The sequence below is a fragment of the Protopterus annectens genome, chromosome 7.part0 (genome assembly GCF_019279795.1).
Source record: "Protopterus annectens isolate FY-2018-M chromosome 7.part0, PAN1.0, whole genome shotgun sequence".
NCBI classification, from domain to species: domain Eukaryota; kingdom Metazoa; phylum Chordata; order Ceratodontiformes; family Protopteridae; genus Protopterus; species Protopterus annectens.
Window position 1 is genome coordinate 1,338,532,820 of NC_056739.1, and position 27,943 is coordinate 1,338,560,762.

The window sequence follows — 27,943 nt, forward strand, 5'->3', positions numbered from 1 at the left end:
ATGTCCCACTTTGGGCATTTGAAAAGGTGGCAACTCTACTCCTACCGGGGTGTGCGGTCAAAGTAAATAAATATAAAACATGTTAATGTACTATTTGTCTGTGTGGTGACAGAGTATTCGTCCACCGCTATCACAAATCGACGTTTACAGTACCAATTATTACAATTCACTGAATTTGAGTGAATTGTAATAACACGGACTTAAATAAAGTAACATTATGAGCCACAACGTGAAGATAAAAAAAATCGCGTATGCTTCAATCGGCGTCCCGGAAGTGCTTTTCAAGTCACTGTATGGGCGCTATAACTCCGCCTTCGAGTAACTACTTTCAGTTTGTACTTGTAATTTTTGCTGTAGTATTCTATGATGCTTCCATTAACGGGTCTTTAAAAATGAAAAACAGGGAATTTGTAGCAGCGCTTATTGTAAGTGCCCCCTGAATTTGATAATGTATAGCTATTGCACGTGCTTTTAAATGGTCAGTGCATCACTCCCTTGTAAAGAACGTGACTCACGTCAATGTTAGTAGTTCAGCATGTGACCTCTTATTTTGAAAGTGTAGCTTCTGTAGTGAGAGGTTAATAAAGCTACAGAATGATGTCCGTGTAGGTCCAAAATATTTACTGAATTTGAGAGTAAAATTGTTTATTTCTACAAAACATACTTGTTATAGATTTCTTTAGTGCTGTTTTTTTTAGTGAAATAAGTGTGAGTTATAGATTTCAATAGAGTGCGTTTACCGAGTTAGCAGGTGGTTTTTAGCATTTGTTGACTGGGTGAGAGATTGGATAAAAGATGGCATTCTAATAGTGTTTTGTTTCTGATTGATGGCATCTCAAGTGAGTAGTACTATTATCAAGATCGGCCTTTGGTCAGTTGGTGCCTTAGACAAAAGGGTTGCACAGTTTCTGGGTTTTCTTGTATTCATTCAACATATTTTAAAGAAACCATTTTTTTGCTACAAAAAAATAAGTGCCCCTGCTAGAGCGGCACACTAGTTGGCCTATACCTAAGGCTTGCTATAACTACTATTTTAAAACTGTCCATGATTTTTTCTGAATTTGTCTGTGATTCTCTTGAGGGTTGTCACTGATTGGTTGAGAGATATGATTGTCATAGTACTTTGCGTATTTATTTTCTTTTACAGCCACCATGTCGACCTCGTACTTCAGAAATGTGGACAAAAGCTGTTGAAAAAAGTTGTACTTCTAGCCAAAATAATAATAGTAAATAATAAGATGGACAACTATAATCGTATTTACATATTTAAAGTAATTGCCAATGTTTTGAAATATACTTTTACACTACAGCATTCAGTGCATAAGGTCATGAACAGCATTTTCACCATCATATGTTCATAGGTAGGTACTAAGCTATTGGCCCTAGGGCCTATGTAAGCCTAGCCAAAAAATGTACACTGGCTTTTCCCCACCCAAGACAATTATTTTCCTGTGCCCCTGTCGAACAGAGCCACAGCAGTGATCCCTGGGGTGAATTTCCTATTTCCCATCCAATCATCAAGATTTTTCTTGAAGAGTGCTAATGAGGAGCTCTGTTTGACATAGGTAGTTCCAGAGTATGGGAAGTCTCTGGGACAGGAATCTATCACTCCAGCATGTTCTGTTTATTGTGGTGACAAGGTTTAGGTCCCTAGAGCATGTAGCTTGGAGGGATTGGGATTTCTTTAAGTGGAGCATGTCCAACAGCTCTGGGTTTGACATAGCTTTGTATGTTAGGCAGAGATTGCCTCTGAGTAGGCGATGTGCGACGGAGTAAAGCTGGAGTTTTTTGAGACGGTCTGCATAGGGCATCTGTTTGAGTCCAGTAATCCTCTTTGTGAGGTAAATGTATTGTGCTGTGTTTTGGTCATCTTCATATTTAAAATTAATTGCAAACTGTATACTTTGCTTGCACTGACATCACTGAGGAAAAACAAGGAAATTTAGCTTCTGTGACATAGGCAAAGTGTCCATTGTGCCATAGATTTTAGTATGCGCACCACTGCACATGCACAAAAGTGCCCTGCTGAAGTCTGTGTGCATAGTTGATGTTACCATACGGTAACGTTACAAGTGGAAAAGTTAATTTTTTTGGTCCGTGGTTTAATATAATGCTTACAAAGCTTTTTATTTAAAAAAAAAAAAAAAAGCTTAAAAAAGAAAGAAAAGGAAAGCTGGATTTGTGCCACTGTCTGCACAGATTATAACTGTTTGATTTGTGCCACTGGTTGTTTGGAGTATCAAGCTTGAAAAATACACTGTGGCACTTGACTCGTCCAATGCTGCAGTGTATATAGAAACATCGGCAAATCATTTTAACAGTACAGTTCCTCCCATTCCAATAGTTTCGTGAGATTACCCCCACACACACACACACACACACACACACACACACACAGGAATACAAATTTAAGACAAAGATGTGCAAGAGTGTTGTCATGTGGCTAAGGTACATTCATAGCGGAAAGCTTTTTTACACTTATCTTTCATAGAATGCTGTTTGTTGTTAGATATATTTGTACATCAGGTTGTATTCTTGTTCTGTAATGTAATATCTGATGTTGTAAATCTTTGTTTATTCATTACAGATAGGACCTCAGTTCCGTCCCCGGAACTGATACGGCTGTTTCCTGGCTCTGGCAAGCCAAAAACTGTCAGCTAAGAACCTACTCGCAATGCCCCACTCCTAGTTGCTCCAGATCTCGTTTGCTGCGTTCCTAGTCAGAGGTGTTAGCCATCTCTCTCAAAGCTAAGTAGACAGTTGTTAATTTTATGACAGTTTTTCTTCATAATTACTAAATTTTTAGTCAAGTTAGCCTTTTTCTCACTGTCGCCTAATACCTAAGCTTATTTCCTACCCTTTTCCTTGGTAATTTAATTTTTTACCTTTTTTTGGTACTGTCCCTCTCTCCTGTCTTTGACAGGCCTTCCCTTTTTACTAGTGGTATTCTTTAAATTAACATCACTGGTATTGTCTCCCTTATTTTTTCTATAGGTTAGCATTGTTACCTTACCATGTCAGACAAATCTAAGTTGGGATTTAAACAGTGTGACAAGTGTGGACATAAGATGCCCAACTCGGATACAAATGCCCGTTGTGTCTACTGTTTGGGCGTGGACCATATTAAAGCTGACTGTGACATTTGTACTAGTTTTAGTAATTGGACACTAGCAGAATGTAAGAATAAACTTTTAGGTGTACTCAAGACACCTTTCCCGGAGGCTCTATCTGGGTTGAAGGTCTCACCCCCTCCTAAGACCAAAAAACATAAGGAAAAACAGAGTCACTGTGTTCCTGTATCTCCATTAGTTATGGAACCGAGTCGGCTCCGTGCTTTGCTGGCACCCTCGGCACAAACCTCTTCTGCACCAGACTGTGTGTCCTCTCCCATGGTGCCAACCATGATATTCACTCCTATTTTGGTTCCAACCACAGCACCACAGACTTCGGTGCCATCCTTGGTTCCCACATCGGCTCCGATGACTGTACATGCCTCGGCACCATCCCCGACCACGTTGCTGACAGTTTCTTCAGCTCCATGGGCTCCGATGACTGTACATGCCTCGGCACCATCCCCAGGCACAGTGCCAAAAGTTTCTTCGGCTCCAAAACTCGAATACCTGTCAAGGACAAGATATTCTCCAACTTACAACCCTTTTTTGTGGCAGAGGTTTAGCCTCTTTCTAGAAAGACCTGATTCCCCTTCAGCAGCCTCCTTTAGATCCACTAGGAGTTTTTCTGAACTAGACCTAGTGCGGGTTGTGGACCAGCTTCTGGCAGCTAGGGGATTGCCCATTTCAGCTAGACCTTCCATCCCTCCTGGCTCGGAATCTTTTACCACCTCTTCCCCTGTTTATCCTTCTCCAGCATCCACCCTGATCTCGGTACCGATGTCCGCTTTGGTACATACTGTCTCTGCTCCGACAGCAGTGTTTCCCTATCGGCACCGACCACCCTTGCGACATCGGCTCCGATGCTTTCTCGGAGCGGTGCTTGGACCCATCCGTACCTTGGTACCTAGTCCGGCGCCTATTTTCTTGCAGGCACCGTTTGTCCACGGTTCAGACGGCTTGCAGTTCTCTCGGAACCCCTCAACTGGAGGTGGGCTCTTCGGGGCGGGGTGTGACACTGGTTCCGAGGTTGCCCCTCCCGGTTCCGGGCTTCCATCCCTCCTCGAGTGGGCCTGCTGTACAGGTGATGGAATGGGTCCTTCATTCCGAAGGCTCACAGTCAGAACCAATGACATCAGTATCAGAAACCTCCCCCAGCATGCACCTCTCCCAACCCGCTATGTCGGGTCCCTGGGCACAGGAGTCACAAGAACTCCCTTTGAAGGGAACCCCTTCTCTGGAGTCCTCCTCAGAAGATCCCACTGGAGAGCCACCCCGGAAGAAACGGTGCAAGAGGAAGCACCTTGATTCCCCAGAGGAATCTATCACAGAAGACACTGATTGTGATGAGGGGGAAGGGTCCCTAGTTCTCTCCCTGACGACTTTTCATTCGGAGACATTCTCTAAATCCTCAAACAGCAGGGGGGAATGGAAGTCCTCTAACCCTTCTTCTGAGGAATCTGTGTTCCTGCAGGCCTTCCGTGCCTGGCCATCTACCTCCTGGGTGACCCCACCAGCAGATGTTCTTGTTAAACTTAATTATGCAGCGTGCCTGGAAGGCCCCAGACAATGTAGAACCTGTCCCCCGGAGGCCAGACAAAATTTTTTCTACACCTGAAGACCAGCCCCCCTGGTCCAAGCAGTTGACAGTTGATTCTATGGTCGTGGTGGAGGCCACCAAGAAGAAACTGGCAGAAGATAGTTCCACTGTCCATCCTCCAAACAGGGAGTCCCAGACCATGGACAGATTAGGGAAGCAGACCTATGCTTCAGCGACCTTCGCCATTCAGTCGCTGAACTATCTGGCACACTTTCCTTGCCTTCGAAGAGTCCTAATTTCCGAAATGTCTTCCTCTTTGGTGGGGTTACTGCCTGATGAGGTGCGTGCCACTGTTGCCTTGCAGCTAGCTACCCTTAAATCCATCTCAAATTCCTCGATATGTTTGATATCTCACACCACCGAGGGGAAAGCTCGAGCTGCAGCATCTGGTGTTGTCATGAGACGTATTGCATGGATGCGGTTGTGTGACTTCGCAGACCCCTTTAAATCTTCCTTCGTCAATGCACCTGTTGACAAATCTGCACTTTTTGGACCGTAGGTACGAGACACACTTGCACATAGTGCGAAAGACGGAAAGACCTTGTCTGCTGTGGACATACGCTTTTCCAACTCCCAGATGTCCTACTCCAGGAACCAGAAGGGAGGAAAGATGTGGTTCAAGAAATCCCAAGGATCCTTTCATGACACTCGTGGTGAACAATCCTCCCGGGGCAGAGGGGGCAACTTGTATGGAAGACTCCCCTTTCGGGGTAGAGGGGGTCCGCATAACCAGGGCGCCAGAGATTTTCTCCGGCAGACCCTACCAGCGCTCCTGAGCAGCAGCCTGATTGCTTTCCTCTGGAAGCCGTTGGGGGTCGTTTTTCTCTGCATCTCCCAGCCTGGCATCTTATTACTACCTATGTTTGGGTGCTTAGAATAATATCCAGAGGATACCAAATACCATTCAATTTAACTCCAAAACCCATCAAACGACTCCCCGATGTGTCACCCAATCAGAGGGAATTAGCAGCCTTAGAAATAGAAAAGCTGCTAAGAAAAAGAGTTTTCCAACCAGTCCCACCAGACAGGATCCGGGTTTTACTCGAGGTTCTTTTTAGTGCCAAAAAAGACAGGGGACTGGAGACCAATCCTGGATCTCAGCCTACTGAACAAATTTATCAAACCTCAAAAATTCTGGATGGTTACAGTACAGTCCATTCTTCTCTTCCTAGGGAGGGACAATTGGATGTGCTCTATAGACCTCCAGGATGCATACTACCACATAAAGATGGATCACCGCTCCTGGAGGTTTCTCCACTTCTGGCTGGGAGCCAGTCACAACCAGTTCAGGGCACTGCCATTCGGTCTCGCGACAGCACCCTGAGTGTTCACCAAATGTATGGCAGTTGAGGTAGCACATTCGACTACAAGGATTCCAGGTGTTTCCCTATCTAGACTGGCTCCTTACTGCTCTGACCAGGAATCTCCTAGTCTGCAGCCTCTCTAACACTCAAGGTCTCGCTCTCCGCTTGGGGATTACAATCAACAAAGACAAATCTCAGATGTCCCCAATGAAGGCACTGCAGTTTATTGGAGCAGTCTTCGACACAACATCCTGTCAAGCTTCTCTTCCCTCTCACAGGCTTTTGAAAATAAGGCACCAAATCCAAGACCTTCTTCCTCACACATATGTACCAGTACATCTTGTACTGCAACTCTTGGGCTCCATGGCAGCTGCCATTACGTTAGTACCACTGGAGAGACTGCACATATGAGAATCCTGCAGTGGCTCCTTTCCGCACAATGGTTGTTGTTAACCCACCCACTCAACCACATGATACGCCTTACAAACTGTTGCAAGGAAGAAATGCTATGGTGGATGAAGCCACAAAGGAATCTTTGGTGTCGACCATTCTGTCTTCCCCAACCCACGGCCATGGTAACCATGGACACTTCACTGTTAGGGTGTGGGGGGAGGCATTTCCAAGGAAAGACTTTCCAAGGCACCTGGACCCCCATCGAGGCCAACTTGCACATAAATGTCCTGGAACTGAGGGCAGTTAGCTTTGCAAGCGTTCCATGCATCCCTACCCTCTGGGACCATTGCATTTCAGTCAGACAACATGTCAGTCGTCTAGTATATCAACAAGCAAGGCAGAACCAGATCTTACCCCCTGTGTCGGGAAGCCATGCGGATTTGGCACTGGGCGATAGCTTCCAGTCGCTTTCTTATAGCAATGCACATTCCTGGGAGTTCCAACATTATTGCGGTCCCTCAACCCTGTAATAGCAGATCGGATCTTCCACCATTGGGGCAAGCCTTGCTGCGACCTGTTTGCTTCCCCTCTAAACTACAAATGTAGTAGCTGTTTTGCCTTGATCCCCCTCAGGGGGAACCACCGAGGGACGCTCTAATGCACGATTGGCCCCCAGGTCTTCTGTATGCCTTTCCCCCGTTTCGCCTCATTCCAAAATTTCTCCAGAAAGCTCAGAGGTTGAAAAGCAAAGTGATCCACATTGCTTCCTACTGGCCACATCAAGTCTGGTTCCCCTTTTTATGGCCTCATCTGATTCACAGCCCGTGGATCCTGGATCATACCCAGGACCTGTTATCTCATCCTCAGGGACTGATTCATCCGAACCTGCGCAGTCTCAAGCTCACAGCTTGGTTCCTCCAATTCCAGTGATTGCCAAGCTGCCTAACATCCCATCTCCTGTTCGTGAATGTCTTCTGGCCTCACACAAACCTTCCACTAGAAAGGTTTATTCTAGCAAATGGACTAGGATCTCTATTTGGGCCAAAGACCAGAACTTAGACCCTTTCTCTATGCCTATTCAAAAGATCCTACAATACCTGACTACTCTTTTACATGCAGGAGCCTCAGCTTCAACGATCACTGTACATTTAGCAGCTATCGCCAATTTTCATAATGGTCTTGATAATTCTTCAGTTATGTCACACCGCCTATGCAAGACCTTTTTGAAGGGAGTATTACATGTTAAACGTACGTTCAAGCCTCCCTTAAAACCCTGGGACTTGACTCTGGTGCTTCAGTCTCTCGCAGGTTCTCCCTTCGAGCCCTTTGAGTCATGTGATTTGAAATTTTTGTTATGGAAAACAATACATTTAGTAGCACTCACCTCAGTGAGAAGAGTATCTGAGCTGCAGGCCTTGAGTGTTGAGAGTCCTTACTTGATCTTCCACACGGATAGGGTGTCCCTTCGTACTGAACCGTCTTTCTTGCCCAAGGTCATTTCTGGCTTTTTCATTAACCAGTGTATTGACCTGCCTGTTTTCTTCCCAAGGCTTTCTAATAGAGGGGAGTACCTTTTGCACACCCTTGATGTGCACCGGCAGCTTTGTTGTTATTTGTACAGGACTAAATCTTTCAGGAAAACAGACCAATTGTTTGTGACCTTTGCAGGACCCAGACTGGGTAAACCTGTTTCCAAAATGACTTTATCCTCTTGGATTAGAAACGTCATTGCCTTTATCTACCAACAGAATAAGCTATCATTACTTTCCAAAATAAAGGCTCACTCTACCAGATCTATGGCTACTACTGTAACTTTTCATTCCAGAGCCTCTATGGATGATATATGCGCAGCAGCCACTTGGGCAAGACCTCATACCTTTATATCTCATTACAAATTGGATTTGGCCTCCAGGGGACGAGCATCATTTGGTTCTATGGTGCTCAGGAATATTCTTCTTTAGGGCCACCCAGGACTCAAGTAGCTGGGGGACTTGGTCCTATCTGTAATGAATAAACAAAGATTTGCAACATCAGATAAAGAAGTTATGTCTTACCATAATGTTCCATCTGTGTTGTAGATCTTTGTTCATTCATTACTTCTCGCCCTCCTTCCCCCTGCCTGGACTCCTGGTGGACTTTAGGAACTCCTGGTTAGGGTATTTGCTCAGAGAGAGCCTCCTACTATTTTTTCTATTACTACATCTTTTATCTAGGGCGGGCAAACTCGATCTGGAGTAACTAGGAGAAGGGCATTGTGGGTAGGTTTTTAGCTGAAATTTTTTGGCTGGCGCGAGCTGGGAAACAGCCGTATCGGTTCCGAGGACGTAACCGAGGTCCTATCTGTAATAAATCAACAAAGATCTACAACACAGATGGAACGTTATGGTAAGACATAACTTCTTTTTCCATTCCATTGCAACATTAATCTAGCTACTTAAGTAAACAGCACAAATTCCTCAGAGTTCTGTTTAATGCCAAATTGGTTGCAGTTGTCTGTAAATAAGGAATTGCAACTTAATGAAGATATCAGTGCTGAGCAGTTGCAGGCTTTTTACTTTGTATACTTAGTGTCTGGGTATTCATGCACCTAACATCAAAAATCTACAATATTCAAAAAATAAAACATTCTTGTCATTCGCACATGAAAGGAAAGGAACATTTTTTTAGATAGTGGAATAATAAAACCCACAAATACATGTCATGAAACTCTTTTGCAGAAGGGAGGTCACAAAACTATCTCATAAAGGTGAAACCACTCTTGTGCACTCTATCAGATGCAATAAAAAATTTCATTCACCCACTTTAATACTGGCACTATTTAGAACTTCCTACCGCACAAGTGGTATGACTTAATTGCCAGCAATGCAACTACTTTCTTGCCACTGCATGCTTTAGGTGTAACGTGGTTGACCATGGGATATTTTTAATATAAAATTTAAGAAAATGTTTCTCTCTTCAAATTCAGGCACTAGAGGTGTTATTGTGTCACAGTGGTCATTAAAGCCACTGGTTGATAATGTGATAACTGGTGAAGGGAACTGGGTTTATAAATCATTATTTAAAGGGATGTTTAAGAATTGTTGTAGTACATGGTTATTTTACATTTAAAAAAATGGTGCTTTCCAGGAAATATAGTAAAGTTGAGTGGTTTGGCACACACATATGTATGCATATTTATTTGCCATACCCCTACTCCCACACTCTCAGATTACTCTGCCTTATAGTAACCTGCTTTATTCTAAATCAAAGCACTTCACTAAGTGCCAAAAATATCAACACCTACACAAACTCCATAACATCAAACACCAGCTTTGAAAAACATATTAATACCTATTCTAATATATCAGCTAGCATACTGAACTCAAATATCCTCCACCATACAAAGTGCAAAATTTTGCACCATTCCAGAAATTGTAAAAGTAGCTGTCTAATAAAAGAAAGACCAGTATGTATAATCACAATACATTACTTCTTCCATCTCCTTTGCTTATCCAAATGTGGCGATGTTCACCCAAGTCCAGGACCCCACTCTGCCCCACACAATCCTAGTAACAACCCTTCCAACTCATTCTTTCTAGTTACATTAAGTATTCATAGTATGTGTAATAAAACAACTGATTTCCATGCATGATTAATCTGAAACAAACCCGATGCACTTGCTGTAACTGAAACATGGTTAAAACCACATATTCAGGACACTGAACTACTTCCACCAGGATATAGCATAATAAGAACTGACAGAACCCATAAAAAAGCAGGAGGTGTTGCTCTCATCTACCTATCCTCCTACATTATAATACCTTACACTAAGCCCATCCCAAAATTTAATAATGTGGAAATCCTCATTCCTCACTTGAACTAAACAACACTGTATTGTATTCTTATATATCCCTCCTGGTCATAACTCATCTACACTAGAAAATATTCCATCCTGGATTTCTCAGAACTTATCTAATGAAACCATCATCATGGGTGTTGTCAACATTAACTGGCAGAATCTAATTTTTGACTTTCCACCCAACAGTCTCAAGCTATCAGGCTTCACACAACTCATCACAACCCTACTAGAACTCATAAAGGTAGTAACCAAAACTCTGTTCTAGATTGGATCCTAGTCACTGTTGCTAACAAGTACTCTAACTCTGGAACTCTACCAAACAAATTAAGCGATCACCTACCTGCATACACTCACAAGACTATCTCCCATTCACCTAGAACACACAGCTAAAAAACTTCCAGCAGTTTAAAGAACTTCAGCCAAGCATTCTTTGTTAAGATATTAAAATCCCTAAATTGGTTCTTATTAAAAGTACTGTCCCTGGATGAAGCAGTTGAATATTTTAATAAGCTATTCTCAGATACCCTCAATAGTCTAGCCTCACTTCGTACAAAATGAACCAAAGACAACCATGCACCCTGGCTTACAAAGACTATAAAACAATTGCTGCTAAATGGGGACAAAGCCTTTAAAAAATCCCAGAAAAATAAAAATGAACTATCAGTACAAAACTATAGACAACTAGATAACCAAACAAAGAAACATAGAACTGCTGACAAGAAACATTACTTTACTCAGCAATTATCTGACCATAAAAATAATCCAAAAAAATGTTGGTCTGCTATTTCATCATTGATTACCCCAGGACCAAAACAAAACCCTGCACCAGTCACAGACAAATCCCATTTCAAATAGCAGAAATGTTTAATATATATTTTATAGAAAGTGTAGAAAACCTAGTTAATAAATAAACCACTTGCTGCAAATTCCACACCCTCTTCCCAAACTACTCCAATATCATCACCAAAACCAACATTCTTTACATTGCAACCAGTATCCACTAACTACACACAGCACCTATTACAAAAAATAAAAAGTAGCTCCCTTTCAGCTGACAACATCCCATCTGAATACTTAAAACTTGCAGCTGAGGCTATCACTTACCATGTTAATATTCTCATAAACAGATCCATCTTAGAAGCCTATGTTCCAACAACTTGGAAAAAATCAATTGTTACCCCCCTACATAAAGGAGGAACATTAATAGAACTAGCTATCACCCCATTTCCATCTTGTCTCCTCTCTCCAAAATTTTGGAAAAATGTGTCCACAAGCAACTTCTTGACTAACGTATTCATAATAACCTACCATATCCACCCAACATGACTTCAGACCAGCACACAGTATAACAACAAGCCCTAATAACCTTCACAGACACAATCGATAGAGCTAGAGACTTAGGCCATCTAACCTCAGCAATATTCCTAGACCTATCAAAGACATTTGAACTGTGCCACAACCCAAAATTTTGTTTGCATGAACTATCTTCACTAGGCCTTACACATACTTCTCAACAGTGGTTCCCAAAAACAACAGTGTGTAAAATGGCAAGACTTCCTCTCAAAATATTTACCCAATAAAACAGTGGTCCCACAAGGCTACATCCTTGGTCCCCTTCTTTTCAGCATTTTGATAAATAGCCTACATACTGGTTCCTGCCAAAGTACTATTATCTAATACATGGACAACTCAACCATCATTTCCTCCTCTAAGAATTTAACACACTTTAAACATATAATCCAAACAGCCTTCTCATCCATTGAAACATAGCTCAATAATGCACAACTCTTACTAAACCCAAACAAAACCAAACTACTCATCTTTACACCAGAATCATACTCCCCCGACTTTAAAATACATTCCATTAATAAAACAGAAATTGAAGTTGTCCCACATGCTAAACCTTTAGCGATAACAATAGACAAACTAATCTTTGACCTGCATATTCATAATACCATCAAAAAACACACTAAAAGTTATGAATGCTATATCGACAAAAAAATGTATAGACTCAGGCACAAAAAGAACACTGGCCACCACCTACCTGTTACCCTCCTTACTATACAGTGGCCCTTCACTAACCAAACTACACTAACAAGCTGGAATCCTGTTACAATAAAATTGCCAAATTTGCAAGAGGATTACCATTCCACAAACATCACTGTGCTGCTCTTACTTCCCTTAATTGGCTCACACTACCCCAGCAACTAAGATACCAATTTACCATTGCCCACAAAGTTCTCTACAAATATGTCCCTGCATAAATTCTTTGCTCCAAATCTATATACCCATTCGAACTCTCCGCTAAGAATACAAGCAACTATTAGCTCTATAAAAAACAAACAAAACCGCTCCTGTTCTGTAGCTAAACTATGGAACACACTACCTTTGAACATTAGAACTACCTTAATTCTCAAGAAATTTAAATTTAAACTAAAACAATTTCTACTCAAGTCAAGCAACTGTCCTTGTTCAAAACCAAACTTGATTACTAATCATTTAATTATAACTCTACCACTCCATCTTTCTTCCCCTTTTCTTCTCCCTTTCACCTCCATTCTCCAATTTCTGCCAGCCTTCTCTACTTACCTTTCACTAACCTACTACACTCATTTATTCCTACTATAAATTTATTCACATACTCCATGGACTCACATCATTTCTCACCCTTCTCTATTATATCTAACCTTGAACCCCTACTGTATAACTTTCCACCTCCCACTGAATATGTAAAACATTTGCTACCCCTTTCCAGCTACTTCTCACTACAAATACTTATCTTTTCTGATCAGCTTCACACACTCTCCTCCTTACTACATCTTCTCCATGTAAATGTGTGTGTGTAGTAAGTAAAACCACACAGCCAAATATGTGTGTATTTATAAATAAATATATATATATATATATATATATATCAAACAATTTACCTAGACAAACAAAAAAATAATGCAATCACATTTTTTTTTAATTTTTTACAAACGGTTTGTGTCATCATACTCCTGTCTGTAACCATGTTAATATTTGCACTCTGTTAATTCATTGTATACTACTCTATATTATTAGTTACTATTGTACTAAACTTGTATGGAACTGTTAAGTACTGTACAGTTTTAATCTAGTCTTTGTTAATGGAGCTTTTCTCCCCGGGCCTCTGCTGAAAATGGGTTTCTGACCCAGTCAGACTTTCCTGGTAACCAAATGTCAAATAAATAAATAAAAATAACCATTATATACATATATGTGTAGGAGAAGAATGTTTCATCAGTGTCTTTTTATTGACTGATGAAAAAAGCCAGGACAACTGATAAAACACTTCTGGCGTTTTCACTATGAGGTTGCGATACAGCAGGGATTGGGGAATATACTCTTCCCCTACTGTAGTGCGATCTTGGATTTGGTAAATTTAATTAGCAAGGGTGTGGGTTTTTTCATAGTTTATTATTATTGCAGGTTTGACCATGTGTGCTCAATGATTTTTGATTTGATGTTTTGTATTTTTGAAGAATGATTGTGCTCCATGTGTGTGTGTATACATATGTGTATGTATGTGTGCATGTGTGTATGTAAACATATATATAAATATATATATATACACACACACACACACATATATATATATATATATATATATATATATATATATATATATAAATGTGTGTGTACGTGTATATATGAGCCATGGTACTAATTATCAAATATTTATGTGATTGCAGTACAGAGGGCTGGAGAATTTGTCCTTTCCCCTCTGTTGTGTGATCTCTGAATGGGTATGCACAGGTAGCAGAGGTGTGGGGAACAAGGAAATACTTAATAATTAAGGTATTTTGGTTAATTAGTTTAATTTTTGATAATTTGTGTTTTGATCAGTTTTTGTTTGAATAGTTGTTTCTCGACCATTAGTAGTAAACTCTTTTTCTCTCTCTGTATATGTGTGTGCGCTTGCATATGTATATATGGGTGATAGCTTCTTATAGTATGAAGGCATTACTCATTTGCATATTTCCAGGAATGTGAACATGAGTTATCCTGGCTTGCTGTCGGTAACCAACACCATTTAAATGTGCTATGTGAACATACCCATCCAAATCCTAAAACTCTCTCCCTAACTCTAAAAGTGAAACGTGAACCAAAAAAAATGGTTCATAATTCAGTAAAGTCAATTACTTACTACAGCACGTGGGCCCCATTTTACCTTTAATTATTCTCTTTCTTGATGTAACTTATGGTTACTCTACTTCTGCACAGCCTCTAACTCCATGCTGTAAGTAACATAGAGGTATACATCACATGATCATAGGGAATGCAAGACAACTGAGTCAAAAAATCATTTGTACCTTACCAATATTCATCTTCATGCTGTACTTCCTTCTCGAGAAGGGCAAGGTGGGTCACTCACTGAGTAAATCTATGGATACCTATGCAGTTATCCAGATTTACTTTGAAGAATGCTAGGGTGTCACTTTGCTTAAGCTGCAGTTCTGATTAGACCAGTTATTAAGTACAGTGCCCCCTTTCTATGTACCTTTTTAGACATATTAAGCAGCTGGAAAGGCCCCTGAGGTTGCTTACCAAATAAAGTTGTTAGCCTAAAGTTTCTGAACTACCAGGGAAGGCTTGAAGCTCTATCCCTTTACACATTTTCTTATAGGTTCTTACAGAGTGATCTATGCCTTGCATTCCATGCCATTAGGGATCCCATCCTCCTTTATTTCTTGGTTCATCTAAAGTGGTCGTATGTGCATGCTGTGGCTGTGGAGATGTGCACATTCACCATAAAGTGTATCAGTGTAGTAGAAATGTTTTAATTTGTGATTTTGTTAATTTGGTATGTCTGACCCATGTGGAAAAGCTGCACAGTAATGTTAAAAGATATAGCAAGAATCACATTGTCCAGTTATGTTGTTACAGGTTAAGCAAACAAAATGATATATCCACATTAATTAATTTTATGTATTAAATTAAGTGGGGGATTTCTCATGACACACAACTTCTTCTTCTTCTTCTTCTTTCAGCTTTTCCCGGTTAGGGGTCGCCACAGCGGATCACCTTTCCGCTCATGATTGGCATTGGAGTTTTATGGTGTCGAGTTGCCAGCCCGGCCCCCAACCTTCCACAGAAGGCACACGCATGCACGCACTTACGTCTAGGGCCAATTTAGAGTGTCCAATCCACCTACAGCATGTCTTTGGGATGTGGGAGGAAACCGGAGCACCCAGAGGAAACCCACGCAACCACAGGGAGGACATGCAGACTCCGCACAGAAGGCACCCCAGCTGAGGATCAAACCGGAGAACCTTTTGCTGTGAGGCAGCAACACAAGCAACTGATGAACACAATTAAAAATGAGAGTATATTGTGGTAGTAACATTTTTAGTCTTCTTATATGTCTATAAAGCTTTTGATACAGTATCCCGCTAATTTTACTTAAGAGACTCAGTGACTTAAACTGTAGTTGCTTAGCACTACATTGGTTCAAAAGCTACTTATCTGTTTATAGACGGTCAGTAAAATGGAAAGACTGATATTCCCCAATCTCTCCCAATGCAGCAGCTATGTCCCAAGGGTGCATGTCAGGAATACTTTTGTTCACTATCTGCATTAACAATGTGTATACCATAGCTGAGAATGGATGCATTATTCAGTATCTTGGAAAGTGGGAGGATGCCTTAGGAATGGAGAAAAAGTGTTTTGGTACTGATTTTTAAGAATAAGGGTGATGTGCAGAGCTGTAGTAACTACAGAGGGAATAAATTGGTCAGTCACAGCATGAAGTTATGGGAAAGAGTAGTGGAAACAAGGTTAAGAAGGGACGTGATGATTAGTGATCAGCAGTATGGTTTCATGCCGGGAAAGAGCACTACAGATGCGATGTTTGCTCTGAGAGTGTTGATGAAGTACAGAGAATGTTAGAAGGAGTTGCATTGTGTTTTTGTACTTAGAGAAAGCATATGACAGGGTGCCTAGAGAGGAGTTGTGGTATTGTATGAGGAAGTCTGGAGTGTCAGAGTAGTATGTAAGAGTGGTACAAGATATGTACGAGGGTAGTGTGACAGCGGTGAGGTCTGCGGTGGGAGTGACGGATGCGTTTAAGGTGGAGGTGGGGTTACATCAAGGATCAGCTCTGAGCCCTTTCTTATTTGCAGTGGTGATTGACAGGTTGACAGACGAGATCAGACAGGAGTCCCGTGGACTATGATGTTTGCAGATGACATTGTAATCTGTAGTGAGAGTACGGAACAGGTGGAGGAGACCCTGGAGAGATGGAGATATGCTCTAGAGAGAAGAGGAATGAAGGTCAGCAGGACTAAGACAGAATATATGTGTGTAAATGAGAGGGAGGATAGAGGAATGGTGAGGATGCAAGGAGTAGAGGTGGCGAAGGTGGATGAGTTTAAATACTTGGGGTCAATAGTTCAGAGTAACGGTGAGTGTGGAAGAGAGGTGAAGAAGAGAGTACAGGCAGGATGGAGTGGGTGGAGAAGAGTGTCAGGGAGTGATTTGTGACAGATGAGTACCTGTAAGAGTGAAAGGGAAGGTCTACAAGAGGGTAGTGAGACCAGCTATGTTATATGGGTTGGAGACAGTGGCATTGACAAAAAGGCAGGAGTTTGAGCTAGATGTGGCAGAATTAAAGCTGTTAAGATTTGCACTGGGTGTGACGAGGGTGGACAGGATTAGGAATAAGTATATTAGAGGGTCAGCCCAGGTTGGAAGGTTTGGAGACAAAGCCAGAGAGGCACGATTACATTGGTTTGGACATGTGCTGAGGAGGGATTCTGAGTATATTGGGAAAAAGATGCTAAGGATGAAGCTACCAGGTAACAGTAAAAGAGGAAGGCCTAAGATAAGGTTTATGGATGTCGTGAGAGAGGACATGCAGGTGGTTGGTGTGACAGAGCAAGATGCAGAGGACAGGAAGAAATGGGAACAGGTGATCTGCTGTGGCGACCCCTAACGGGAACAGCCGAAAGAAGATGATTCAGTATGCTAATGACTCCATTTTTGTCTGACACTGACACATCTCATAAACTGCAAGGGCAACTCAGCATCCTTTCTCCAGTTTAGAAAAAATTCTCATAGAATTGCATGTAATATTTAATGAAAGAAATCCAAGCTTGTAGTCTTCTCTGCCATTAATAATGCAAAACCTACTCCAGCCATCTGTAACATCTCTAAAATCAAACTACAGCTGAACAAGTACAGCAAGCAAAACTAAAAGGAGTTGGTGACAAAAAAGCTAACGCTTGACCATCACATACGCTACATAACATCAAATACCAACCAAAAGCTGAACACTTTATACAAAGTCTAACAATGCCTCAAGTCTAAGGTCTCAACTGCAAACAGTACAAACCTTACCAATTGTAACGCATTTGTTACAAACATACCAAAAAAAGCACACAATTGCTTTGCAATCCACTCAGTACAGTGGTTAGCACACCCTGACAACACCAACTAAAAGAAGCGCATAATGTAAAATATAATCTATGAAAGTTCCCTGCAGTAGGTACCCTTCTCTGTACAATTTAAGCAGACAACTGCAGTCCCAAACACAAAACACCGAATAGTCATCTGTAAATCATACAACCACTTTGGTGATTTCTTTGTTCATCACATGTAGCTAAACTATGGAACTCATTCCCTTGTGACCTAAGAGAGAAATCAAACCAAAAACCAACACAAGCTAAAAATCACCGAACATCTGCATGGTAAAGTCCCTGCCAAACTTGACAAGACAACATTCATTCCTTCAACATCTAAACACCCTCACCTGTAACTTTAATACTATACTTCCTCTATTTAACATTAAACTCCTGCTTTTCATGAAGACGTGACATTTTGTGAACAGATCCTTTCCAAACTTCTAGTACATATGACACATAAATGTGAATAAACATATATTGTACCCTTTACATATTTGTAAATAATCATATTTTTTAATTGTTTTCTCATATGCTTGACATAGGCTAATGTTTATGTAGCTGCAGACTTATGCAAAACTGTATTATTCACTCATGTTTGTTTCTTTTATATAATCGTGTGATGCATCTTTTTGTTATTGTTTTGGAGCTTCTCTCTGCTGGACTGCAGTGAAAAGAGGATGTTATCTTAGTCAAACTATCCTGCTAAATAAACATAAAAATAAAATAAATAAATACATGTCATATCTGACACCAGATATATATTATCTGGATTTTGGGTTGCATGATATATTCAGCCAGGTCATAATGTGACATGCAGATAACTTCATATTGCATTAGATGTAAAACCTTTAGATAAAAAAAAAAAAAAAAAATCATTAAGTTTGAAATAATAAGATTTTGATTCGGCAGTGACTTCTGTATAGTAAAGACACTGATTAATTAATTCTACAAGATATCCCACGTTTCTTCAGATAACATTAATTCTTATAGTACATTTTGAAAACCTGGGAATGTCTCACTGGGCTTAATATTGAGCACACTGCAGCCATCAAAGAGGCGATATGTTATTAGAAGAAGTTATATCATTACATTGCAGGCACATGTCAGACAAGACTTAAACTTAGAGTTTTTGTACGTATGTTTGATGTTCAGCATACTAGGTCTGTAGCACAGTTAAGTCATTTGTGGGTGGGGTGACTTTGATGCAAATACCATCAGATCTTCTCGTGGTTTTATATCAGACAGGTAAGGAAATAATTGATGTATGGCAATTGAAAATGAAAAGAAAAGCTTAGTGTGGCAAGTCAGAATGACCAGTTCGTCATACGTCAGGCACTGTTTGAACCTGATAAATAAGGTAGGATATGCTTAACCATGAATAGTTTTGAAAAGTAGAGAAGTAAAGAAAGTGTCTATTAACGAAGGGGGTCTAAGAAGAGAGAAAACAATTATTAAAATACTTTACAGGTCATAGTGGTAAGCGTGGTTCTGTATTATAAGATCAAAGCTTTATTTAATCGAATAAGTAAAGTTCGAACTTGTAATATCGAAACCGGAAATTGTCGAATGGCTGATTTAACCAAGGGAACTTCCCTTGGCCGTTATGTGGAGTATACTCGTTTCTCCAATTTGGAGTGATCTCGGAGTTGGGGGGGGGTGAGGCCCCCCCACTTGATTTTGGATGTAAAGTTTTTTTTTTTTTTTTTTTTTTTGATTCGGCCAAGGGAAATGTTTCCCTTGGTTGAATCGTCCATTTGACAATTTGAGCTTTCGATATTACAAGATCGAGCTTTAGTTATTCGATTAACTAAAGCTTTGATGTTGTAGTATAGACACGTAAACTTATATATAGCCTTCTTTGATTAAGAGGAGTGATAAATTAGCTAAGGGGGAACAATAGTAAGGAAATACACCCACTACAAAGTGAGTTGTTACAGTGTGTTGCCTTTAAGGCCATTTTCAGTGAAGCACTTACCAAAGGATCTGATGGTGATCAAGTGTTTCAAAATGAGGCTTGGAGTCTCTCTAGTTTTATTCTTTGAACAAGTACCTTTGAAAGTGTGGAGTAGTTGGAGTTAGGTATTGAAAAACAAAAATAACTGTTTTAGTAAGAAAAGAGGAGCCTTACTTTATTTATGCTTGTGCAGTCTTACTAGTGCAGCAGTTTTTGTTATCCTAGCCTGTTTATTTTTTTTTTTTACTGCAGTTCTTTGATATGAGTTTTGTTAGAGTTGTTGAAATTGACATAATTTCTCAAAGTACGTTTCCATTTTTGTAAATTGGCAGCTTGTCCAAGAGTTATCTTTTTTATGTAAACTTTTAAATCTATTTATTTGTGCATGCTTTGTTAACCAGACAAGAGAAGTGGTCTGAGTACCCTTCATTCATGGCCTATGCCGATTGGGCAAGGACAGTTACATACATTTATACAAAAAAAGTAAGGTGGAGTACAAACAGCAACAACCAATTGTAATGGTATTACTTTATTACAGTGAAATATAAGCTACAAAGGAAACTTTACAAAATATTAAGTTTGCCAGTGTTGCAGAGAAGTCATTAGTAGTTATTATTATGTAGATATACGCGATTTTCTCAGAGACTTAAGTACAGGTAGGCAATGTGCCCAGGCATTAGGTAAGTTTATTGATAAAGCAATGTGTGATGCGAACTCTAATAGTGGAAGCAAATTGGAAAGGTGGACTGCATTCTGTCAGAACTTGGAAAAAGTCATCCCCTTCTGTTCTGTTCCAAACTCATCAGTAAAAGACAAAATAGTAACGATCACATTGTTTCCTTAGTAATGTTCTTACAGTTGAACATAGGCTTTATTGTTATGTGAACCAAGTGTAACCATGAGAAGAGTACTTGCTGAAATATGTCCTAGTTTTTCTGCCCACTCTCTTCACAAAAGAGGAATGAATTTGTGTGTGGGCATAGAAGGTCTTTGCCCGTACTTAGGCATTAGTTATAAAAATCTAGGCTGAAGTATAGAAATGGTTTAACTTGTGGAAGAGGGCTGACATCTTGGTTCATTGCAGTTAGTCAGCTACAGATCTAACTTTGTGATGGTACTGAATGGAAGTTCCTGCAGTGGATTTGACAGTAGGTTGAATAAATCCTGTTCTATCTCTGGCAGCTGGCCATAATGATCTCAGTACTCTCATTTACTGTGCCAAACCCACTTAGGCCTGCACTTATCTTCATTGTGCTTCTGATACAGGGCAAGTCTTGTTTTTAGCACCTGCTCAAAATGTGTGGACCCTCACCTTGCACTCATTGCAGAATACCAGTTGGTCAGCTCTTAACCAGAACTACATCTTGTGCAATTGGCAGATAACAAGGAAGTACTGATAGTTGTGGTGTCTGTACTACTACGACCTTTGCACACAACGTCTGTGACTGTTACAGTTACAGTGCATAAAATTATCTCTCTACACTGTGAATTGAAGGTTAGGCCTTCCCAGTTGATTGCCACTATATCCAGATGCACTTGACTGAAAGAACAAAGTTTTCAGTCAAAAGACTCCACTACAGTGGAGATAGACATAAAATAAGGGACCAGAAGTCCAGGTCCTGATACTTTTCAGATGCTTCTGTTCATGCGATGGTCTCTGTTTATTTTCTAGTTTGTTCCCCTTCAAGTAAGAAGCTGGTTACTTTCTTTCTGCTTTCTTGGCTTGCATGAAATGCAGTGGGAAGGTAACTCTCTTAACTTGATTCTAAGGAGTAAATGCAAGGCAGAAGATGAAGCTAACACCATGCCATAATCTTCTATATTAGCAGCTAAATACAGTCTTCAAAAGCTCCAGACTCTGTTCATCCACACTGAGCTTAAGGTTTAAGCTGTAACTTTCATTGCATGAACTTACTTTCTTAAGCCTTTAAACTCCCTCCCCACAGTCAGTGTTTGCTGATTTAGCAAATGCAAACAAGGACCCCCTACAAATTAGGGTTACTGCTTGGTATTTTATACCTCCTTCGGCTGTATTTTTACCTGAATCAACTTGATGTTTTTCAGGCATCAGCAAGTAGTGGGGAAGGTTTACTTTCACTGTATTTCTTGAGCATGAATCACTGTTGGTTGAGTATGCTGGTTTGAGCTGGCATTTATTTTGAGTTATGCTGCTCTCCTTTCTGTAGAAAAGGTTTACATACTCATTTATTAGCAAAGCCTGGGTGATCCACAATCGGTGCACCTTGGAGAACAGGGGAGAGATGATAGCAATCAGATTGCCTTTGAGAGAACATTCTTTCTTTAAGGTGCAGCAACTTTGGAGGGTGTAGGGGACTTGTCCCCCCACAGAGAAGAAAACAAAAAACTTTTGTCATAATTGCTTGTAAGCTGAGCAACCCGAGTGCATGCATTACAAGAATGTGCAATCTCAAGCTGTAATTTACAAGCTGTCATGACTTAGTATGTTGAGGAGCTGTAGGTAGTGAACTTACATGGTGGTTCCATGAGAGAAAGTTGTAGTAATTTCTCAATAACACCTGGCCTTACCATTGCAATCTAGTACCGTCGGACACCACTTACTGTGGTCTCAGGTCCTAAGGCTTATGCCCATCGTATTGCTTCTAAGTTTCATAGAAGTTGGCATGCTTGGTTGGGGAAACAGCTGACAAGGCAACCTGGCATTCTGGAAAGAGAGCTCTTCACCTTTTCCCTAGAATCTTTCATGATTTTTTAAGCCAAGCACTCCATAGACTTCCTTCAGAGACTGACAGGACTGATAAATGTTCCTCTACCTGTTTTGCCAGGATACATGCTCTCTTTTAATTTCTCCAAGTTTTTTGGGTTTCTAATACCATGATGGGAATGGACCTCATTCCTAAATCAAAGTATGATTAAAGTTCATGAAATTAGTATTGTTTCAGTCTATGATATTAGCTAGAAGTGCTGTTTGCAGCACCTGCAGTGTGTCCAGTAATGTCTTCTTTGGAGTTACATGTATTGGTAACATATCTAAGTACAATTGTAAATTATTTTTTTATAAGACCTATTGCTCCTGCTACTATTGAAAGTGCCTGGGTGTCATTCTTCCACATTGCCCTTGTTTCTGCCTACAAATCCTGGTATTTTTGACTGGGTGTAGCAATTTCAATGTTCAATGCTACTTTTGTCTTCTTTTCATGGACTGCTATATCTGCTTTTCTTGCATCTGTTTTTTGAACGGTTTATAATGGGTGATCCCTTGTGATATAAACTTCATCATTTTCTATAATGCTTTGTGGCTCATATTTCCAGTGTTTTTCAGCTGCTTCGGTATTATAATGTTTGCACAATTCCCACTGCAACAGTATTGTCACATTATTATGTCTTTTTGTATACAGTCCTCCTGCCATTAGTATATCACAACCAGTAACAAGAAGATATGTGACTGCTTCTACTTCTGTTTTACAAAAACTGCAGTTGTCTGTTTCTCCCATGTGTTCAATGGACTTTGTAAATCAGCGTGTACATTATCCACTGTCTTGGGCCGCCAATATTAACCTTTTGTCTTCTGGTTTAAATTCACTTCTCCTTAGCCATTTCTGCGTTTGATCCTGATCAACAGGAGGTTGTTCCAAAAGTTTTCTATACTTGCAACTTTATTTTTGCATTTTCCACATTTCTTGCCTTCTCATCTGATCCTTCACCTTATTTTCTTTTGTTTTTGATACAGTCAGTTGCTGCCTGATTTTTATCTACTTCTGGTTTGATTTCCATTCCTGCTTAACGCCAGTGTGCTTCTGTTAGACTAAGCAGGGAAGTCATCTTAGATTTATTCTCCTCATGTTTCAAAACTTTCACTACCTTTGGGTCTTGTGAGGTCAGCAGATATGCGCACAGTCACACGAATGCAGATGTATACATGTAATCAATTTCAAGGAGGCCCATATCTCCTTCAGAACTGGGTATATACATACATACATATATATATATATATATATATATATATATATATATATATATATATATATATATAAAATCTGGGTACGCACTAATTTTTATAAATCATTTGATGAGCATGAAGCATCGTTTTTGTTTTCCTGTCTAATCTATCCAACATATTTTGGTGCTAGTCAGTCACTCCAGAACTGTAAGTTAGGACAGGAAGAGCAAATTGATAGCTTGCATTTTGTTCCTATATGTCAACGCTGCTTTCAGGATTAATTTAAGCCTTCTAAAATATTCCTTGCTAAGTTTTATTCACATTTTTCCATGTTTTATTGTTGATCCTTCAATTCCCAAATATTTATAGACTTCATCAGTTCCCAAATATTTATGCACTCCCTCTTGCTCAAGTTCTTTTATATCACATTCTTGTCCCAAATTGATGTTTTCTTGGTGCTGCAGTTTTCCTGCTTTAAAGGTTGCTTTTACACATCTGAAAAAGTTTTGACTACTTGCAGTTAGGCTTTCAATTCCTTATCTGATGAGCTATAGAATTTTAAATCATCAACAAAGAGGAGATGTGAGGTCTTTATACTTTATTGTTTTCTAGGAGCCAAAATATAGACATGGCCTAATCTGTTAAGTAGACAGCTTAAAAGGTTAAGGGCAAGACAGAATAGCAGCAGTGACCGAGAGTTACCCTGGAATATCCCCCTTTGAATTTTTATTCATGGAATAATAATTTTCCTTTATCATCACTTAATTGCAAAGTGGCTTACCACTGTTTCATGATCACTGTATTGTAGTTGATCATTGTAGGGTGTATCTTATACATTTTTAAGCACTCTTTATCCATAAATGTGGGATACTATCAAATGCTTTTTTTGTAGTTAGTTCATGCCATACTTAGATTCTTCCCCTTTTTACAGTTCTCCATTATAACTTTATTCGTCAACAGATGATCCTTTGCTCCAAAAGACTTTCTTTTATTACCATGATTGAATTTTCTTCTAAATGACTATAAACTCTGTCAGCATCAGTATCGGTATATAGTTTATACGTCGTTGGAAGGCAAGTTATTGGTCTATAATTTTTAGAATAACTTGCAGGTTCACTCTTAGGTAGGAGCATTGTTTTTTTCCTGTTGTTAACCAGGTTGGTGTCTGTCTGGGGTGCACATGCTCCTACTACTATTGGAACTGTCTGGGTATCTTTCTCCTTGAGAAGTTATTGATGTTATTAAATATGTCTTATACAGGGCTAGAACTGGTTTGCAGATCTCATGAGAAGCTCCTTAATACTTTAATTTGTAAATAAAGTATGTAGGGGAGGGCTTCTTCTCCTTAGAATCATTTGTGTTGAATGTCTTTTTTTGCAGTCTGGAAACACATTAACTATGAACGGTTTACTTCCAACTGTCCAAAGCCCTAAGTGGTTGATCACAGCTGATCAGCAAAAGAATTCTCCCAAATGCTATATGTGCGATAGTTATACGATCTGTCCCCTACCCACCCCCATGTCAGGGACTTAGACTTTGCCCTTCATACTTACCTTGCTTAACTATACTGAATTTACTGTCACACAACCACCGCGTGCATGGACTGTGATCTGTGTTTCACTATGAATACAACAGACACATAATGTGATGGAAAATGGATGAGAGAAATGAAACACGTTGAAATAGACATTGACCACAAATAGGGAAACTTCATGAACACAAGAACACCTTCAGTGGCTGAAGAAACGTCAAACTGGTACGAGATAATAGTTCAACGGCTTTAATTGCATAAAAAACACAACCATTAACTTTTTGGCATCTTGAAAAAGCCTGGTATTAGTCAGGTGAAAGCGCTTGATTCAGCATTTTTGTGGTTTTTATGCAATTAAAGCCTTTGAACTATTATCTCGTACCAGTTTGACATTTCTTCAGCCACTGAAGGTGTTCTTGTGTTTCAGTTTTGGTTCGTAGCTGCAATTTTGTTCTTAAACTTCATGAACACACTAATTTTTTTTATTTCATAAAAAAGCAGATAACCTTTGCTGGGCATTTTCAACTTCCCAGTTTTCCTTGGGGGGGGGGGGAATCTTAACTTGGTCAGTAGATAATGAAAACAAAGGGAGACATATTTGCTCTACAGATGAGAGACATATTTGCAAAAATTGTGTGTAGGATGGTCAGGTGTCATCTTTCTTTCTTTACTTTGTAATAAATAATGTTATTAGATATCTTAATTAACTGCATAGGTGAACTGAAGACCCTTTTCAGTCACAATCTGAACTGACAGGCAAAAATATTATGAATATATAAGTTATAGTCTGACTTGGTATATAAAACAGAGTAGGTTTACAAAAGTGTTAAATAACAGCATGGTACATTGCATTATAGTCTAGCTGCCCTTGCGGGATATTTTAAGCCAAGCCAATTTTCTTTTTGTGCTTGAGTTTAAGTATCCCATTTGGTGGTAGATTGGCCTATATTAACACTAGTGAAAATAACTGAGATCATAATATAGATAGTTTGAGGAGACTCACGCATGGGATAAAGCATTGCTTATGTCTGTTGATAGTACAAGAGGCAGTCCTGGGGCAAATTTTCTTTTTCCCATCCATAGATCCAAGTTGCACTTAAATATGGACAGGGAATAAACTTCGTTTTACACGGATGGGGGAGTATGTTCCAGAGCAGTGGACTCCTCTGCAAGGTAGACCTGTCTCTCCAAACCATTCTGTTGATGTTGCAGAAGAATTGCAGATCCCAAGACTAAGTATTTGTGATGCCGTTTGACTTGCTGATGTGCAGTAAATCCATTATGATTGGATCAGAGTATGCCTTGTTTGCCAGATGCAGATCACCTCTTAGCAGTCTGTAGAAAACCAAATATAAGTGACAGGGCTATGAGTCTGTCCATGTAGGGCATCTAGTTTAGACCTTGTATCCCTTTAGTAAGGCATCTCTGTGGGCTTTCCAGTTGTTTCATGTGTCTTGAGATGTACATGTCAAACAGGACATTGTACTCGATGACTGACCTAATGAGGGCTGAGTAAAGGAGGGACAATGACACCCCTACATCTAGACATAAACCTTTTGTTTATAAGCTGTGCAATATAGAAGGACTTTCTTATAACAATGGACACATGTTGGTTGAAAGGTCACTGTCTACATAAGTTCCCAAATCCCAAACTAGCTTTTGGGGGTGTATTGTCAATGTGGTAGTTCCCCAGAATAGAAGACTTCCCAAAAGGTATGATAATTTTTTTTGGCATTTAGTTTCACTCCATGATTTTGGCACCAGTTATTTATTTGGAACAAACCTTCTTGTGGGATGGCTAAATCATCTGGTATTCAATGATTGCTCCTAACCTGCAGTCATCTGCAAGCTAAGTTAGTTAGAACCCTTTGGTATTGCCTTTAACTTCGTAGAAGTAGATGCCAAATAGGAGAGGTCCCTGCACAGAACCCTGGGGGACTCCATTAGTGATTGGACTCCTTGCGGAGGTAACTTACTCTGTTTTGATTTTTTGTGTCCTATCTGTGAGACATTTGGCAATCCAGGGGGTGACATGAGATTTAGTCTCAGTTTATTTAGCTTCTGTACTATGCCTGAGTGGGGAATTGTGTCAAAAGCTTTGGCCAGGTCAAGGTATGCAGTTTGTACCATCTTACCTTCCATCCATTGTTTTGGTGATATTTTCAAAAAAGTCCAAGTTGAGCAAGCTTGACCAGCCATTGATGAATCCAAAGTGAGATGAGTCCAGTTTTTGGGGATTCCCTGTGTTCTTATTGATTAGTTCCATGCTAAGTCTTTCTATGGCTTTGCATATAAGGCTGGTCAGATGTATAGGTCTGTAATTTCCTAGGTCTGTGGAAGGTCCTCCCTTATTCAGGGGAATGACTGTACCAAGAGAATGGAGAACAGCTGTAAAATCTGTATGGAGGCTGAGGTTGAACAGTGTAGTTAGTAGGGTGGCTAAATCTTGCATCATGCTATTTAAGATGCATCCAGGGATATTGTCATGACTCATCAATGCAGTATTTATAGCTTTGGATAGCAGCACTTTTAGAACTTGGTCTTGTGTGATACCTGGAGGCAAGCCAGTTTCAGGTGTATCTTGTGGGATAGATTGAGCTAAGAGAAGGGGAAAGTTGGAGCTGAATTTATCAGCCGGTAGGTTGGCTATATCTTCAGGCTCAGGGTAGGTAATGCTGTTTGCAATCAGCTCGGTGCATTGCTGTGTTGCGCTTTTGAGATAAACATAGTTTAAAAAAAAAAGGCCTTGTGATTGTCTTTTGTAGCTATTTTATCCTTCTATTTGGCTTTGGTGGATTTTATTAAGATCGTGAATTGTTTGTATGTTTCAGTAACAAGGGGTGTAACATTTTGGGAATTAGTCTTCATGC

General features: G+C 40.0%; 1 protein-coding gene across 2 annotated transcripts in view; it reads left to right on the forward strand.

Moving 5' to 3' along the window:
* The first annotated feature begins 272 nt into the window (after window positions 1-272).
* SLC25A26 (solute carrier family 25 member 26) overlaps window positions 273-27,943 on the forward strand; it is a 2,337,350-nt gene continuing 2,309,679 nt past the window's right edge. For both annotated transcript variants that reach the window (XM_044077958.1, XM_044077959.1), the window contains exon 1: window positions 273-425. In XM_044077958.1, coding sequence (XP_043933893.1) covers window positions 294-425 — 132 coding nt within the window. In that variant the 5' untranslated portion in view covers window positions 273-293. The remainder of the gene's footprint in view (window positions 426-27,943) is intronic.